Source organism: Nycticebus coucang, chromosome X (genome assembly GCF_027406575.1).
Source record: "Nycticebus coucang isolate mNycCou1 chromosome X, mNycCou1.pri, whole genome shotgun sequence".
In the NCBI taxonomy this organism is placed as follows: Eukaryota; Metazoa; Chordata; class Mammalia; order Primates; family Lorisidae; genus Nycticebus; species Nycticebus coucang.
In genome coordinates this window covers 118,808,744-118,823,482 of record NC_069804.1, presented here as the reverse complement: position 1 = coordinate 118,823,482, position 14,739 = coordinate 118,808,744, and the positions used below count along the sequence as shown (strand labels likewise).

Sequence of the window (14,739 nt, the reverse complement as noted above, 5' to 3'; positions counted from 1 at the left end):
GGGACTGGCATAAGATAATAAACGATAATAGAAGGATTACTATTACTCACAATAATAAAAATGCAGCCTTAATGATTTTTGGACACTTTTCATGGCTGTTTTGTCCCCCTATTCTGTAGCTTGGCCAGTGTCCTCACCCTCAGTCCTATACTAAGATTCCATCAATACAACTACAGACAGACTTTATACAAAGTCAGCAAAGCATAAAACATCTTTCTGGCACTAGGAAAACACACCAGGGCCTGGGAACACAGGTGTCTTAAAGTGCTGAGAGTCCCTGAGATCCTCCGATCTGGTATCCTAGGCCACATGCCAGTGTTACTGAGAAATAGGAAAGGCACAAAAGAAGTCACAGGCTCTGAAAACAGCTGTGTCCCAAGTACTAGTCCCATGCTCTAAGGTGCCATATGGAATGAAACTCAGCGAATGCCAAGTAAATGACCAACTAGATGGGGAAAATAATAGCTCCCTCTGGCCTCTTGGCCAGATCCCCAAAAGGTGGAAGAAATGAAACTATCAAGTTCTTCAGACAAAAATCCTTAATTCACATCTATGAGTTTATATATGCACACATACACACATACTATGCACACACAGTGACTGATTTGAATATCTATTCATACAGTATGCACACACAAAAGTAATAAGCAAATGTTGCTAGGAAGCTGCTATTTTTTAATAATCATGTAGAATGAAAATAATTTGTATTGATACCATAGGTTTGGATTTTTATATTCAAGCATTTCTCTAAGCCAAGCTCACTTCTCTATTACCAGGGCACCAGAGAAAAGGGAGTCTTTGGCCCTCTTAATACTGGCATAGTTTCTTTTTATCCCTGAGCACTTAAACACCTGGTGAATTGCATGGCTGAATTGCATCAATGTGAATAGATTTTGAAAAACCAAATTGTAGGGTGGCATCTGTGGCTCAAGGAGTAGGGCGCCGGCCCCATATGCCAGGGGTGATGAGTTCAAGCCCGGCCCCGGCCAAAACTGCGAAAAAAGAAAAGAAAAACCAAATTGTATCTCTATCATGAGAAAGCTAAGGTAGAGGTATTTGTCTCTGTTGTCAGACATACAAAAGGAGTGAGTCCTATTACTCATTATCTCCTGAAATAACAGCACTTTCCTGGCCTTCAAATAGCCTCTTCTGGCTCGTCTCCTGTGGCTCAACTGGCTAAGGCACCACCTACATACACCTGAGCTGGCGGGTTCGAATCCAGCCTGAGCCCGCCAAACAACAATGACAGCTACAACCAAAAAATAGCCGGGCACTGTGGCAGGCGCCTATAGTCCCAGCTACTTGGGAGGTGGAGGAAGGAGAATCGCTTGAGCCCAAGAGTGTGAGCTTGCTGTGAGGTGTAATGCCACGGCACTCTACCCAGGGGGACAGCTTGAGGCTCTGTCTCAAAAAAAAAAAAAGAAAGAAAAAAAGAGCCTCTTCTTCAGAGATCCTTGTATGTCACACCAGAGATGAGGCTCAGAAGCCTAAGCCAAATACAGTAAGTAGCTAACTTTTGTAGGAAAACTGAGTTCCTTTCCTTTTCCAAAATGAAGCGTTGCTGCCAGAAAACTTGGCCTCTATAAGCAGTCAATTTGTAGCTGTCCTGCTGCAAGTGGAGGCTGAGTTTACTTAGTATGAACTTTGCAAGAGTTCTAGGGAAGAATGCCTCATCAGAACTGGCCCATGGGAAGTGTGTGTGTGTGTGTGTGTGTGTGTGTGTGTGTATGTATACATACACACGTGTATACCCAAGAGAAAAATACAACTGACGAAATAGATCTTTGTTCTCAGGAAACATTCCAGAAATTGATCTTCCTCTTTCTCAACAGGTTAAGATAAAGATACTAGATTCATCCTGTAAGTCAAGAAAAATAGGTTGGAAGTAAACAGTACTGCCATTTTCCTTCTCTGCCTAACCAACTCCTCTCCACCCCCAAACTCTTAGACTCTTCTAGTAAAGAAGGTCTCTGGAGGCTGGGGGGGGGGAGGAAGGTCAGTGACCCTACTGTTCCCTCTCTCCCCAGCACAGGGTCAGGGCTTGGACAGAGCCCTCCATGGCTCCCCCAGACAAAGAAGCCTTGTTCTTCCCTGAGATCTCAGGAGCCTCATTGGTATTCTGCAGGGGCCTGCAGTCCTGGGGGTGGGCAGGGGGTCAGACTCTTGGAACAATGATAGGACTGTTTCTTTAGCTCAGGGTAAGGAGAGCAATGTACCCTAGTCACTCACCCCAGCTTTTTCATCTGAGAAAGGCTAAGTGGTTGTGCAGGTGTGATCAGTAATGGAAGAACTTGAACTCTTGCTAACCAAACAGGGAATTCCACTCTACACTTTAACTGATGCCCTCCTCCAGGGCTGTGTAGATGACAGGGAAAATAATGAAGTGTGATCCTTCATTCATCAGCCAAATAACCTGAGAGTGCCATGGGTCATGTTCTTATTGGGTGATAAGGGATAAGGTTTGAGAGAGATGATAGTCTTTCTTCATCCATTTTTCCTTTATTTTCCTAGCATTCAGGTAACTTAGCATCCCCTTTGCTGCCTCACTACTGCTTAAAGCAAAGGACAAAAAGGACATAGGCTTTAATAAGTCTCTAATGTGTAGTCTAAAATAACTGGCCTTTGGAGAAATCTATCACTATTGAGCTACATACAGTTCAATGACATCAGAATAACCATCAGATGTCCATCTCTTCACAATTGAGATGAAATGTTTGCTCTGAGGGCATTTAAGTTCAGCAGAAGTGAAGAATTTCAGTTAGTCTGTCCAAGCAAAAATCAATTTTGATTCGAACTGAGAAAAACTCAGAATATGCAAGAAACTGTCTTTTCATCAAAATAGGTAACAATCAAAGCAGTCCAGAAAAAGTCCATTGGGTTCTCCTTGATTTTTCACAGCCCAAGAAATGTCCTTGGGTATGTGTGAACAATGGCCTGAAACAGCAGGCTCTTCGTTTCTGAACTCCTCATGTTCAAAAGAATGTGAATTTGATTCAGGAAGGCTGGGAGAGATTTTGGAGAAGTTCCTTGGCTCTCTTCAAGAGACATTCTCACATCTCCATGCTGTACCATGGAAGAGTTGGCATAAAAGAACTATATAGTAATAATATTACTCAGTGCATCCTATTAGGATGAAGCTGTCTGACTCTGATGAGCAGTTACGGAGAAAAATAATGACCCTCTCCAGTGTTTTCCTTTCACTTCTGTTTATGTGACTTCAACATAAGCACTAAGCACATTATCAGTGACATAGACACTATGAGAAACATCTCTTTCTTCAGAGAGTTTGCAATCTTGTTGGAGATAACAAACTTATGTCTGTGAATCAAAAACCAAAGCTACCTATAATCAGGTGTTAAAATGGGTATGACCAAGTCCTGTGAACAAAATAAAAGCAAAGGCAAAAGATCAGTTCAGGGCTACTTACATCTATCTGCCAACTCCCAAAACTATTCAAATAAATATGTAGTAGAACGTCAAGCCCTTCTCACCAATTCTCTTCACAGGGGCCTGACAGACCTTAACAGATCTGATGTCCTGTCTAATACAGATCCAGATCTATCAAGGAACCAGTTTAATGCTGTCTCTTTAACCACACTCCAAGAGCTCCCAAGCCCTCCCTCCTTTCCCATGCCCTGGGCACGCCTCAAGGACCAGCTCCATGATGGAAATTCAGTATGAATCTGGGAACTCATCAAAAGAAGAGGAAGGGTTTTCATGGAAAGGAATAGTAGAAAGAGACCAATTGTACCCTGCATAATTCCCAGCCTGTCCCTTGAATCCAGCTGACAAAGGGAGAGATAGAAGAACCGTATACAATAGAGCTAAACAACAGGAAGACTCATTGAGTGAGAAACTGGCCCCATCTCCCTAAGTCTCTAATCTGCACTACAGTCTTACCCTCCTCCCAGAACCCACCCTGTAGCCTCACCCCACAAACAGAGGCCTCCTTGATCAGGGCCCATAGCAGTTGACAAGACTAAGAGGCTAGAACAGCCGTGACTGGTACTAGGGATAGATGAGGATCAGTGGGTGGGTTCTAGGAGTAAAACATCTGGAGATGCCAAAGACAAAGACTTTTAATTCTGGCCTTATCCTAGTCAGACAATACCATGCCTATAATGTTATCTTTCCCCCATGATATCAGCAAGTGCCACATTCAAGTGCTGGAAAGGGGCCTGCAGCCTCCAGGGCCTAGGAATCAACTCCTGCTGAATAGTCACAAGGTTAAATAAAAAGGAATCTTGGCCTCCTCTTCAGACATGTATTATTATTACCATGGAAACAGCATCTGGACCACCTTGTTCCCTACCTTCCCAATCCTTTTTAGACATATATATATATATACATATACATATATACATATGTATATATAGAGAGAGAGATACACACATGCCAATCTATGTGCAAACATTGGGAGGCTGGCACATTGTCTCCATCTTGCTCATTTATGGGAAAATGAAACAGAAGCAACTGGCACTAGAAACAACAGTAACCATCCCTTTATCCTGAGGTCAGTCTCCCACTAATTTCTCCTCTCTCCTTGGTTGTAGGTTTAAGCTGATTTGAGGAACCTTATTCTCTTCCTTGGGATTTCACTGACTCTTTTCCAGAGCCCTGCCTGGCAGACATCTCAGAGGCCAGTACAGAGCTGAGAGATAACCCATGAGACTATTTTGTAATAGCCAAGAGGGATTAATCAATCAGGTCTTCCTGAGATTTTGGTGTAAATTTGGCACTGAGTAGGGCCTGAGAGCAGGAAAGAAAGGGAAAGAAAGCTGCTCTGTCCACCTACCATGGCTGCTTTGACCCTTCCTGACCATGTCACTTCCCTCACTTGATCTTTTCTAGACCTGAAGTGCCAAGGGCAGAGAGGGCATTTCTACCATTTTTTTCTTTCAAGACAAAGAGCTGTACCTGGAAGATAGTTTTTAAGGCTTCAAAAAGATACATGAAAAAGCGATGAAGGAAAAAGATGCCCCTGACAAGGGATCATCTTAATGGGCTTGGAAACTATATTGCCCCTCCCGGCCACCTCCCAGGGTTGAGGTTTTTACTACTCAGACAGCTCTGAGAGAATAGTTCTAGATGTCAAGCTGTTGAGTAAATGTATGGGTTTCCTAGCTCAGAGCCAGGACAAAAGTTACCCAAGGCAGGGCAGGCCTTTCAATCTACCTGGTTCTCCAAGAGCTGGTTCTACCTGGTTCTCTGCAGAGGCCAAGGTGAGCAGTGGGATGGGGAAGACTGTCCATGACAATTTTAGTCAATGTCTATAGGGAGAGTAAGTGAACACACTAGTTTGGATCTGGTTTCTTTTTAGCTCCTGGCATTCTTGGGGCATTCTTGCCATTCTGATGGGATTTAGTTAGTCTTCAGGCATTTTGTAAAACTGGATCTGCTGCCACACATTTTGCCTAGGCTACACCCACTTACTCTGAGCCAGCCAAAACTACACTGCTCAGCAAACAGCCGCTTTCGGAGGGAAGCATCACAGTCCAGTTACCAGGGTAACAGCCACTGTTCTCAGACAACAGGCTTGCAAAAGCCAATGTTTTGATGTTCAGTGATGACATTGTGTTACTGAAGCCATTATACTGAGAATAATCAGCTACTGCTCTTTGGCTTCATCCTGGTTCCCTCATTATCCCAGAGATTCATTTGGAACATGCCCCTTCCAAACTGAAACAGTGTTTAATGAGCTATCATTTCCCCCATAAACCTTTTTGTGCAGATGCTACCGAATTCAGTGTTCCTCTTTGCTTCCTAACCTAAGGAATTCTATATGGTTGAGGGAGTTTCTGAAGGTGATTAAGCAGAGGCTGTATGAACATTTAGTTGGTTGTTGTAGAAATGAATCCTGAAGTGAAGGTTGGATCAGATAATTTCTAAAGTTCCTTCCAATCCCAAATTCCATGACATAATTTGTCTACTGCGGTCATTAAAGGGCAACATACTCCACATCAGAAGTAGTAACAGTATCGTGTTAGAGACGGTCTATGTTTTTGAATAACTGAAAACTCAGGGGCTACTCCATCATGTGTACCTGGCCAAAGTATTGCCCAGTGCCAGGAGTTGGGACCCAATACACATCCTCTACAGTGCCTTTACCTGTGTCATTCTTCCTTTGGAGAAAACATTTAACCTCCATAACAAAAAACTCTTCCTGTGGTCATTTTATTTGTTCCTGCCTTTCTTCAAGGATTTCAACCCCTGAGGAAGTAATATTCAACATCCTTTTTATTCCCTTTCTGTTTCTAATGCACAACCCTTTCTAATGATCAGGTAACATTAGAAAGGGTTCCTGATGTTACCCAAGGCAAGAGTTCAATTTCTCTAACATTCACCTCTCATCTGACCACACCTACTTAGTCAAATGATTCTTATCCAAACATACAAAAAAACACAACCACCCTGGAAAAAGTAAGAGTCAACCTGTACACACATTATCATATAATAATCAGCATTATTATGATTTGCAATTTTTATAGATCTTGCCCATTTTAAAAGGACTTCCACAGCATAATTACTTGATTCTCGCAATCATTGCTATCCCCAATTTCCAGATGAAATGGTGAATCACAGTGACCTGCCTGAGGTCATGTAGTTCATAAGCAGAAGATCTTGGATTTGAACGTGATTTTTCTGACTCCTAGTCCAGTGCTTTCGTATGCTTCAAAGAGCTTAGTGTTGCCTCATGAAACAATCTAAAGGTTGAACCAGCTCAATATTATTGAAAACCTATCGCCATGATGTTGTTGGAATCTACTTGGTACTACCCTTGATGAGGAATACACTGGACAATCAAGTCTCATTTCATTTAGCATGTATTCAAACTGCTACTCCTGTTTTGACAAATTTGAGCAATGCCTACATGACCTGTGAGGCATCCCGTGTGGACAAAGACAATTGTGCTCTGCACACCTTACTTGAGAAGACCCAGATACTGGAACTGCATAGCTTCTCTCTTTGTTCAAGGAACCTAGAGCAGTCCTCAGCACTCAAGTAATTCATCAAGTGCCCTAAGGTCCCAGCAGCTTTCTTGTCATAGCAGAGATTCAGAGTCTGAGCCATGCCCTTAGGAAGTATGCTAAGTCTGTGATTTTTGCTAGAAATGGCTATCTGTATGTGTGTGTGCATGCACACGCACACACACACACACACACACACACACACGTACATCCTTACCCCTATCTGTCTCCATAGTAAAGATACTGAGGACTTTACTTTCATTTCCTGTACATGAGAATGGCTCCTCAGCCATGGCAAGCCTGAGTCCAGCTTGCCTGATCCCCCAACTTCTTACTAATGTCAAACAGGGTCCAAAGTTTGTATAAAGCAAGCAGTTATTTTGTACACATGAGGGATAGTCAACACTCATTTGCCTCCAGCAGAACTAGGGGTTCCAGCTGGCATGGCCATTACCAGGGCCTTGGAAGAAAAGAGAAGGCAGAGAGAAGTAAGGGGATAGGAAGACACATGACCACATCCATCCTGCAGGACACTCTCTCCAAGGACCTGTGGAACTCTCCACATGCTGCTGGAATTCTCTGGCAATAAAGCATCATGCTCAGTACAGCAGAGAAGGAGTTAATCTAATTGAATGCTAAGAAATTAAAAAAGAAAACAAATGCCAAAACACAACTGATTTAAACCCCGAACCCCCCAAAGTTGGAAACTGACTTATGAATTCCTGTGCCTGCTTGAATCTTCAATGCTAAAGTTTTTGAAACTCACCCATATCTTTGGGACTCTGACTCCAATAGTAGCCGTCTGGCTAGTCTGCTTTGCGGCTGACTTTGTTCAGCTGGAAGGATTCTGGTCTCTCCAGTCTCCTTCTTCAGTCCTTTACTTTTTCTCTCTGAGTATCTTTGTCCTCTTCTCCTGCACTGAAAAGGGCTTTCTGATTGACAACCAACCCCCTTAAAGGGACAGGCCCGCTTTCCTCCTCCTCTCCTCCTCTCCTCCTCCCCTTCTCCTCCCCTTGTCTCCACCTCCTCAGGGATACTCCCTTCTCTAGGGGCTCCATCTTCTCTTTCTGCCTTTCACTGCCAATTGTTTCATTTTCTTCCTTTTTTCCCTAAGGCTTGCCTGGAATTTCACTTTGCTTCGAGACATATGGAAAAGTGGACTGGGGATGGAAATAAAATGAAGAGGTCCTGGAAGCCTCCAGATGATCTTTGGGTCTATTTGGTATTTATGTAGCAGCACAAGCATGAGAAGCCACGGAAGTGGTAGCCCTGACAGAATGTCAGGGTCAAAATCCTGGGTGTTGTCTCCCAGAGTCCTCCCAAATCTGCCCCAGCCCCATCCCTCACACCTAGCTAGCTGCCTTTGGCCCTGTCCACCTTTCCCCTCCCCCTCCTCCTTGGCAAATAAGCACTCCTCCCCCCACCCAGCTCTACAAACAAAATAGAGAAGAAAAATTTCTCTCTTAAAAGAATTTCTTCCAAATCCTTTTCAGTTTCAACTGAATGAGGACAAAATGCAAGCTGTTGATTCCATGAACAGATTGTGGCTAAACTGGGGGAAGCTAGAATTGTAATAATTGTACAGCTAGGATAACAGAGACCCAGAGCGAGGCAAGTCCTGTGCAAGTTCACAGTCTAAGCTAACAAAAAGGCTGGAGTTGAGTATGTGAGGGATTTTCAAAGAGGATGATCGATGTTGAGATATGACCTGGGATTCAGTCAAAATTCCATCCTGAGAATGTAATGTTTTCATCAGGGAGCTAAGGCCAGGCAGGGAGTGGGTTGGGGTGAAGCAGCAGTTTGCAGTGAGGGTGGAGAAAAGGAGAAGTAAAATATAGTCTTTGCTTCAGAAAAAGAAATACTAAGAAAAAACAGCCACAGCAAAAAGTAGGGAAATACTATATGTAAACTTCCTTGCCAATAAGTTATTTCTAAAGACTGTGAAGGTATTTGAGTGCCCAGTGCCAGGTGGGATCAGCCTGAGAAGGTTTTCTAGAACAGAAGTGGTGTCGATCTGGGCTCCTTGTCAGTGTCTTCTCTCCCTTCAGAAGCCTCAGTAAGGCACAGCTCTCTTGACCTAGAGGCCAGGGTCCTCCCATAGATGGCCTTAAAGGAAACTGGTTGGCATATACATAGAAGGAGGGAGCATCTGTTAGAACTCCAGGGAAGGAAGATATGGCCTTTGGGAACTTTTCCTGTGTCTTTGCCTTGGGGGAAGAGAAGAGAGGAGGCAGATATCAAGCAAAACCTAGAACCTTCCTATGGGGGAAAGAAGCAAGATTGTGCCTTACAGTTTTCTCTTTGGGCTGTGACCTTGGACATGTTTCAAGCTTAGGCTCTGCTATTAGGAAATGAGTCTTCTGCAGATGCCTCTGGGTGTACACAGGGCAGCCGAATCCTGCAGTGTGTGATTGTTGCTCAGAGTATTGGAACTCTAGATCCTTTGTTCTTATACCAGCTCTAAAGAGAAAGGATCCCTGGAAACCCTTCCCCTTGCAGAATGGTGTAGTAATAGATTTTCAGAGCAGACCAGAATGAGGCCATATGAGTAGATGGAAAAGTGCCTTAGCGCCCCTGCCCTCCCCAGCCTTGCTCTCCACTCAGAGACTCTGCCTGCTGTGGGAGCTCGGTTGTAGGGTTGTGCCAGTATTGAACTTCTGGGTGGTCATTGGAATAGCCCTGTAGGAGGGGCAGGGCCTAAAGCAAGAAGTTGTCAAACATGTGCTCTCAGCTCATCAGATGGCAGAAGGAACTGAGCCCAAACATTGGGAGTTCTGATTTAGAGGATGAGAGAGATGATCCTTCTGAACTCGAATAGATGAGATAGTTCTGCACACAGGGGAAATGGCTCACATTGAGCCTTCTCATGAATCTTCCCCAGAGTCTCTGCAACAACTCTGAGGATAGATAAGCTGCTCAGAAGAAAATGTGTGTTCCAAATAAACTCATAGATTCCAATTTATCAACCATGTTCCCCTCACACACATCTCTCTCCTCCTTTCCTCCATCGCTATTATTTAGTTTTCTCCTCAAGTCTGTCTTTCTGCATCTGTTACACATCTTTGTTTCTTTCTGTGTGTCTGTCTCTCTGCTGTTTTCTTTTTCTCTTCACGTTCCTTGAGGGAACATATCTTCCTCTCTCTGCCTCATTCTTATGCCCAGGGCCAGGACAGGGGCTCAGTTAGACGATTGTGTCACATTCGCTGTCCCCAGTGCCTTACAGTTCCTAACTCCCTAGGATCTAGTGGGTTCCAGTTGCTCTGTACATCTTCAGCACCCCCTGAGTACCCTCTCTCCTGGGCCTTCCCCACAGCATTTCTTGTAGAGTTTCTTTCCAGGTCCCCCAGAGGCCATTTTTATCCACCTACCCTAACCTATTTCTGTGATTCTGCTTCCATTGCTTCTACTGAGTACCTTTGGAAAAATGCCCAGCTGGACTCCCAGCAGTGCACAGGGATTCCTCAAGAGGGCACTGCCAGCCTTCTTGGTGACAGTCTGCTGTCTGCACTGGGTGCCTATGGGAACAATGTAGAATTGTGTGAAACTCATAAACACTTTGCTTCATGGCAATTCTTTTGGTACGTCAGAAAATATGGGCCCCCTTGATCAGAGCTTGGTTTGGTTGTACAGCTTTCTTGCAAGTAACTCCAGAACACCTGGATATTACCCCCTCTCTGGTCTGTGTTCCCCATAGTACCAAATTCCTGAAGGTCAGAGCAAGTGGGTTCTCTTTGCTCCCACTTGTATAGACTGAACTCTGAAACTTAGAAAAGCCCAGTGAATTTCTTCCAAGAAACTAGACAAAGGCTCAAGTGCCTAACCTGGTGACCTACTTCCCCATGCCTGCAGAGGAGATGGTAGAGAGGACAAGAGAAAGCACAGTGCCAGTAAGAGCCTGCGTTCACCTGCTGGCATTGGGGCTTCTAAAGCTTTTCTTCTCCTTCCCAACATAATATCTTCACAGACCAAATTTGAGAAGGCAAGAGGCTGCTTCTTGCAGCTTTTCTGGCCCTGGCATAGACTGGCTAGCTGGTAGGCAAACAGTATATTATGTCCTATGTACTTGTGGCTAGAACTTTCCACACCCAATTTCATGCCAATCGGCTTGGCCATGCCTTTCTGGCCAAGGGAACTGAGGGCTGAGAGCCTGGATGTCACATACTTTGAACTGGTATGGAGTGGAAGAGGGCAGTGGAGCATATTCTTCTACATCTCCTGAAGATTTAGGGGGTAGTGTGAGGATGGACAGGGATAGGTGGTGGATTGAAGGTATGTTTGGGAAGGGAGAGGTGCCTATGGTTTGGGGATGGAGTAAAGAGTAGCTTGGAAGCCAAAAGAATCAGATGTATAGCTGAGCCCAGTGGCTCACGCCTCTGATCCTAGGACTCTGGGGGACCAAGGCAAGAGGATGGCTTAAGGTCATGAGTTCAAGACCAGCCCAAACAAAATAAAGACCTGTCTCTAAGGGGACAAAGAAAAAAAAAAACACCTAGCCAGGTGTGGTGGCACAAACTATAGTCCCAGTTACTCAGGAGACTGAGGCAGGAAGATAATTTGAGCCCAAGAATTTAAGGTTGCAGTGAGCTAATAAAGCCCCCTCTGCAATCTAGCCAGAGAAACAAGGAGAAATTCTATCTAAAATAAAATAAAGAGTGCCTGAGGAGCAGCACCACATAGCCACTTGCAATGTGGAGAAATCCACTTTCCACAGAACTCATCTCTTTACAGAACCCCCATGAAAACTTGGCCACACTTGTCAGTGTGGCCCTTGCAGAGAAGGTGCATGTTTGATATGATCTCTGAGTACAGCAGAAATAATACTACACTTGGCTGTGAAATACTTACCTAACCTGGTAGACTAATGCTATTTGTTCCATATGACTGATGAGGTACAGAGGTAGCTTTCTTGATGCCACCTCAGGCAAGGGACAGGGCCACCACTAGAATGCCTCTCTCCAGACTCATTGCTTGGAAGTTGCTTTAATGATTGTTCTGCTCTGGAAGAATGTTTGAATAGAGAGCCTCTGCCCTGAACAAGAACAGCCCAGGGGAGGGTAGACAGGCTTTGGATTGCTGTGTCCCAGGTTTCCAACCTTCTGTACTTTTAAGGCTAAATAGGAAGCTCATGTTCAAAATCCAGAGCAGAGGCAAGTGTCCTGCAGTTTGTAGAATCAGTGGGATTCCAAATCAATCAGTGGAAATCATTGGGGATTAGATGATATTAAAGATATTTTTGGGGGGGTTATTTGTTAGGTGTGATAATAACATGATGATTATGTTTTAAAAAGAATTTTTATCCATTAGATATGAATAGAGAAATATTTATAGGTGAAATATCATGATACCTGGGGTTTTCTCTCTCCAGAAAATTTTAGTAATAATGTTAGAAGAAATAACATTGGCCAAATGTTGGTAATTATTGAAGCCAGGTGATGGGTACATGGAGGTTCATTATACTATTTTCTCTACTTTGTGCATGATTGAATGTGAAGTCAAAAAAGAGGAGCCATTGAAGTTACGCTTCAGATTAATCCAAAGGAAAAAAGAAAAAATTTCCAAGAGAAATCACTAATATTTCTGATGCATATAGTTTGATAACAGTGGCTATTTTGGGGGGAAAGGGTTAGGGATTTGGTGTAGAAAGGAGACTTTTCACTCTATGCCCTTTAGTGTGTTTGGAATTTGCAATTATATGCATTTCTGACTTAATCTATTGAAAAATCTCAGTTGAAAAGTCCTTCAGGCTGGACTGAGAAGCAGCAGTCAGCCATTGGTCTTGTTCCACTCACCTCAGGTGGATCATGAGAGTGAAGCCCTCATGTCACCAAGTTACCCAGCCTCCACTGTCCCCACCCACACTGCCTATGCACTTTTTCTGCCTGTATCTCTGGAACACTGACCTACTGTGACATACAGGCTGCTTCTTAACTAACCTCAGGAAAGGGCTCCCAGGAACACCTCCGGAGGCACAGCTGGATGGGAAAGAGGAATTGCTCCTTTTGCCCTGTTCCCTGTGGGAGGGGAAGACAGGAGCCCTTGAAAGCCAGCAGTTCTCAACCTGTGGGTTGCAACCCACAGGAACTGTATTAAAGGGCCCCAGCATTAGGAAGGTTGAGAACCACTGCCTTAACCCAATGCTGGGCTCCTATGGAGCAGATTTCTAATTTTGTGTCTGGGTTACCTTCCTTGAGAAACTGTCAGGAAAGAGAAGAGCCTTAGTTCTCCTTCCTGAGAGCTGCACACTCCAGGTGAGTACACATAGCCTTGTGGGAGCTTACAGCATATACCCCACACCGAGAGTCCCACCCTACCTGCCCCACCCTTTTAGCTGAGGCTTTCCTTTCCCTTGTACCTCCTCCCACACCCCCACCCCTACCCCAGGCAAGCCCAGGAGGAGGCCTGGGCAGCTGCTCTTCCCACCAGCAAGTGCCCCAAGTGACAGCCTATATCCCGGCACATGAGGAAGATTGCTACTTCCTCCTGCCTCTAAGTGGGATGGGCCAGGCTCTGGACTGTGGGAGTCCCCACCCTCCAACTATTCCTTCCCAAGGAATCCTGTTGCTGTGGGGTTTTCTCTGTGCTAGCTAGGAGTTCCTGAGGGTCACTGAGCTACCATCTACCCCCAGCTCCCACAGGAGGGAGAGGTTAATACATCCTCCATCCTGGCCTGCCCTTTTCAAGGCTGTGGGCACCCTAGCCATCAGAGAAAAAATTGTTTCTTTTATTAAGCATGATTAGTCGAAAACCATAAAGTCTAAGAAGCAATTCCCCTGGAGAACCCTTCAAGGAGGGTTTTACATGCTCCTTGGGTTATCCTTGAGAAGCCTTCAAAATTTCTAAAGCACTACAATTATTTCCACAGGCTCAATCCAGCAGCTCTTGGAAAGTTTCAAAGGGCACAGTGGCAGCAGTTCCCTGTAGCCTCTCCTCCCTCCAAAAAGAGATACAAATCTTCATTGTGATGTCCTTCCTCTCTACCCTGGCTTTGACACTGCTGCCCAGCCACAAAGGGCCCATTCAGTTCTTTATCCTAAAGACTCCTCCTACAAGGATGTGGTCCTAGGGAGAGCCACTGAACCTAAGCTTACGAACCTAAACAGCCAATAGGGCTCCCCATTCAGAAGCAGGAGAAGTTCAGGTGTCCTAGAATTTCCTCAAAAAGAACAACATGGAGGTGGCCAGTGGATGCTAGGGTGGGACTGGCTTTTCCAGTTAAAGCCAGTTTCAGAGGGAGTGGTTATTCCTGGGTTTCCTGGAAGTAAATCTCTTCTCTCTACTGATAACTGGACAAGAGGGAAGTTATTAGAATGGCAGCATGAAACCAGTTGAATGTGTGGCGCCCGTAGCTCAGTGGGTGAGGGCGCTGGCCACATACACTGGGGCTAGTGGGTTTGAACCCAGCCCAGCTAAAACAACAATGACAACAACAACAACAACAACAACAGTTGGGCGTTGTGGCGGGTGCCTGTAGTCCCAGCTACTTGGGAGGCTGAGGCAAGAGAATTGCTTAAGCTGTCACAACCCACAGGAAGCGCATTAAAGGGCCGCGGCATTAGGAAGGTTGAGAACCACTGAAGCCCAAGAGTCTGAGGTTGCTGTGAGCTGTGACACCACAGCACTCTAGCCAGGGCGACAGCTTGAGACTCTGTCTCAAAAAAAAAAAAAAAAGAATACATAGACTCTGAAGTCTGACACACCTGGACTTGATATATTACCTCCATCAAATAGCAGTTCTGTGATTTGGGGTAATGATTAAACCTTTCTGAATCTC

At 44.7% G+C, this 14,739-nt stretch overlaps 1 protein-coding gene across 4 annotated transcripts in view; it reads right to left on the bottom strand.

Moving 5' to 3' along the window:
• PLP1 (proteolipid protein 1) overlaps window positions 1-7,941 on the bottom strand; it is a 37,153-nt gene extending 29,212 nt beyond the window's left edge. For 2 of the 4 annotated variants that reach the window (XM_053581240.1, XM_053581242.1), the window contains exon 1: window positions 7,735-7,895. In XM_053581240.1, coding sequence (XP_053437215.1) covers window positions 7,735-7,738 — 4 coding nt within the window. In that variant the 5' untranslated portion in view covers window positions 7,739-7,895. Of the gene's footprint in view, window positions 1-7,734 lie in introns of all 4 variants that reach the window. The other 2 variants (XM_053581239.1, XM_053581241.1) reach the window with 2 other exon arrangements.
• Between the last annotated feature and the right edge of the window lie 6,798 nt (window positions 7,942-14,739).